General features: G+C 31.3%; 1 protein-coding gene across 1 annotated transcript; it reads left to right on the plus strand.

The window, feature by feature from the left end:
• The first annotated feature begins 205 nt into the window (after window positions 1-205).
• LOC106106221 lies at window positions 206-2,655 on the plus strand. The gene has a single exon (XM_013286769.1). It carries the CDS (start codon window positions 321-323, stop codon window positions 1,395-1,397), a length of 1,077 nt encoding a protein of 358 aa, XP_013142223.1. The 5' UTR covers window positions 206-320; the 3' UTR covers window positions 1,398-2,655.
• The last annotated feature ends 226 nt before the right edge of the window (window positions 2,656-2,881 follow it).

Consider the following 2,881-nt stretch of genomic DNA (forward strand, 5'->3'; position numbering starts at 1 on the left):
AAAATTTGTCAAATTTTGGAAATCAGACTTTCTGAATGGTGGAATTCATAACACCAGACACCACTGGATACCACAATATTTTTCGTCATGAAACAAATCTTACGGTTTTTTTTTGCATTTCGGAGACTGAAAAATATCTTTTTGAAAATAGAATTTTGTGTGACGTCTATCAATATAAGCAGTTGTCAAGAAATTGACATTTATTTGACAGCAAGTGTCAACAGCTGTAAACTGTTAAAAAGTATTTAATTGATTTATTATTTTAAATTAACCAAATAAATTATGTTACTATAAGCTAAAACAAGTGATACTTATTCGTCATGTTTTCATTGGGAAGACACCGCGTCTTATATAAGTGTCTCAAGATATTGAGGTTAAGTTTTTCGGATTTCTGTAGCCTACCTGATATAAAGAAATTAAATGTAGTCAGAACGGTAGAGAAGACAATAGATAATAACACGAGTATTTTCATCGAGAGTCCTATTCATGTTAAGGTGCAACCTATAGACGTAAACGATGTCGAAGCTCATAATAAGTTGACTATGACATTATACAGTGAGGGTAAAGACGCAAGTGATTTCCAAGTGAAACAGACCTCCAAACGATTAGAGTTGCTCAATAAAAACACTTCGTCCGATAGGAATGATGTTTGTATCATTCAAGTACCATATAAACTTAATGTCCAGGTCACAACCACTGAGTGCGCCTCTGTGTTTTTGTCAAAACTAGAAGGAGAGGAGTTTGTTGTTCATACTGAACGAGGCACGGTAAATGTTGCAGATATAAAAGCCAATAACATCAAAGTAGATAGTAAGGAGGGACCTGTGAACACTAACGGTAGACTTCAAGCTTCGACCATTGAACTGAAGACTGGTTTAAGTTCGGGTATAAGCTGTAATAATATAATGGCGAATTCATTTAATGTGACAACACATGCTGGTCCAATCGCTGTTAAGTCTTGTTATAGTAATAAATCCCATTTTATTACACTTATGGGCAACATTCGTTTGGACCATTTGCACAGATCTGTAATGATTGATGTGATAAAGAGTGGCAACCTTTATATAACAGGTTTCTCTGGTAATTTACAAGCGTCATTGAAGAGTGGTGATGTGTTTATGCATGCATCGCAATTAACAGAGAAGAGTAGTATTTTTATACATGAGAAAGGTAAAGTTGAATTGCTCATACCGGACATTATTAACAATCTGCCAGCTACCAACTTAATTGCAGAGAAGATAACTGTAGATGACAAGATAATGAAGCTAGGAAGGTTTATGGATGACTCTCATCCTAAACGGTTCAGGTTTGAAAAGGAACCACAGAATGAATTACATATAGTTTGTAAGAATGGTTCCATTGAATTAAAGGAGACAAACTTACCTTTCATTGTGTAATATTTTTTAATGGAAGGTAAATTAAGTGATGTATTTATTTGTATTTAACTATGGTATATAAATATTTTCTTATTTATGAGTTTTTTCATTGCTTTAACATAATAATGTATCTTTCAAGCAATGCTTGAAAACCTCTTTTTTTCAGACAGTTAAAATTAGGAACATTTATTGTCATAAAAATGTGTGCACATTTTCCAATTGTGGATGGTCAAATATTTTTTTTTTTGAATCCCTTAGTCTCCTCTGGACCTGCCAATGTGTTATTAGTATTTTAGTAATTCCATGTAGTTCCTAGATGACTGTTTAGTTTAGTTTTGTGATATTGATATTCCTAGTCTTCTTTATTAGACTCATTATTTATCTATGAGTATTAGGGCCTGTCCCACCAAATTGTAAATTGTCTGATAACAATCTATTGTGTAGAATGTGTGATGGAAACATCGTATTTTGTTACCTTATCTGATAGTGACGTCATTTTTAATCTATCTATTTATCAGCTAGTGGTAGGACAGGCCCTTAATGTTATAAATGTGTGGTAAATCTATAAAAGTGTTAACTAAAACTATATTGTATCATAGTAGTAACCATGGCCTTCTGCTGTCAAAATATTTGTTCGAAAACATAGCTATCTCTTTCATTTTCTGTAATAAGAAAAATGTGATATGTTTTCATACAATTGGTGGATTTTCATGGTTTACAGTTTAAAGTATACTACTATACTATTAATTTTTTTTCTTATTTTTGAGTAAAGTATATTAAGTTTCAATGTATATTTTTGTCCATCTATGTTGCAAAGCATTTAAAGTATTTGTTTAATATCTACTTTTATAAGGAAATATTTAATAATAATTAATTTAATTGGAAGTGTTCAAAAACAATGTCATAGGACATATTTTAAACTGATTTTTTTTTTGGTAAGTTGTGTAACAGGAAACATCTTAAATTATATAAAAATGCACAAAACTAAGTATATTTTCTAGTGGTATTATTTTCTGGTGATGTAAATATCTCTAAAAGGTTTTGTCTATTAATTTTTGTCATTGGTATCGGCAAAGGTTTGGTTAAAGTTGGATTATATTTGGATAAAGTTGAATATGATGACATAATGAAAAAATATATCAAAAACAAATGTGGTTTATTGCATACAATGTTGACTAATAAAGTTATCCAAAAGTATTATCGTTTTATATTTCCCTACCATTTTTTAAATTGAATGTGGCTACAAGGGAAGAGGAAGACCGAAGAAAGTATGGATGGATTGTGTGAAAGAGGATATGCTTAAGAAATGAGTGGATTTAGATATGACGGCTGATAGAGATGTATGGAAGAGCAGCACATACCGTGCCGACCCTCCATAAGGGATAAGGGCAAGTGGATGATGATTTCCCTACCAGTTTTTAAATTATTTAACTCCTGTAGTTTGTTGCTTACTTCTATTGTATTTTCAAAGTAATTTAATTTTTCATGTTTAGATATTTAGTTAA

The sequence above is a fragment of the Papilio polytes genome, unplaced genomic scaffold, assembly GCF_000836215.1.
Source record: "Papilio polytes unplaced genomic scaffold, Ppol_1.0 DF822289.1, whole genome shotgun sequence".
Taxonomy (NCBI): domain Eukaryota; kingdom Metazoa; phylum Arthropoda; class Insecta; order Lepidoptera; family Papilionidae; genus Papilio; species Papilio polytes.

What these genes read in the sequence shown, in the direction of transcription:
- LOC106106221 (XM_013286769.1), top strand. Translation starts at nt 321, where the DNA reads ATGTTTTCATTGGGAAGACACCGCGTCTTATATAAGTGTCTCAAGATA.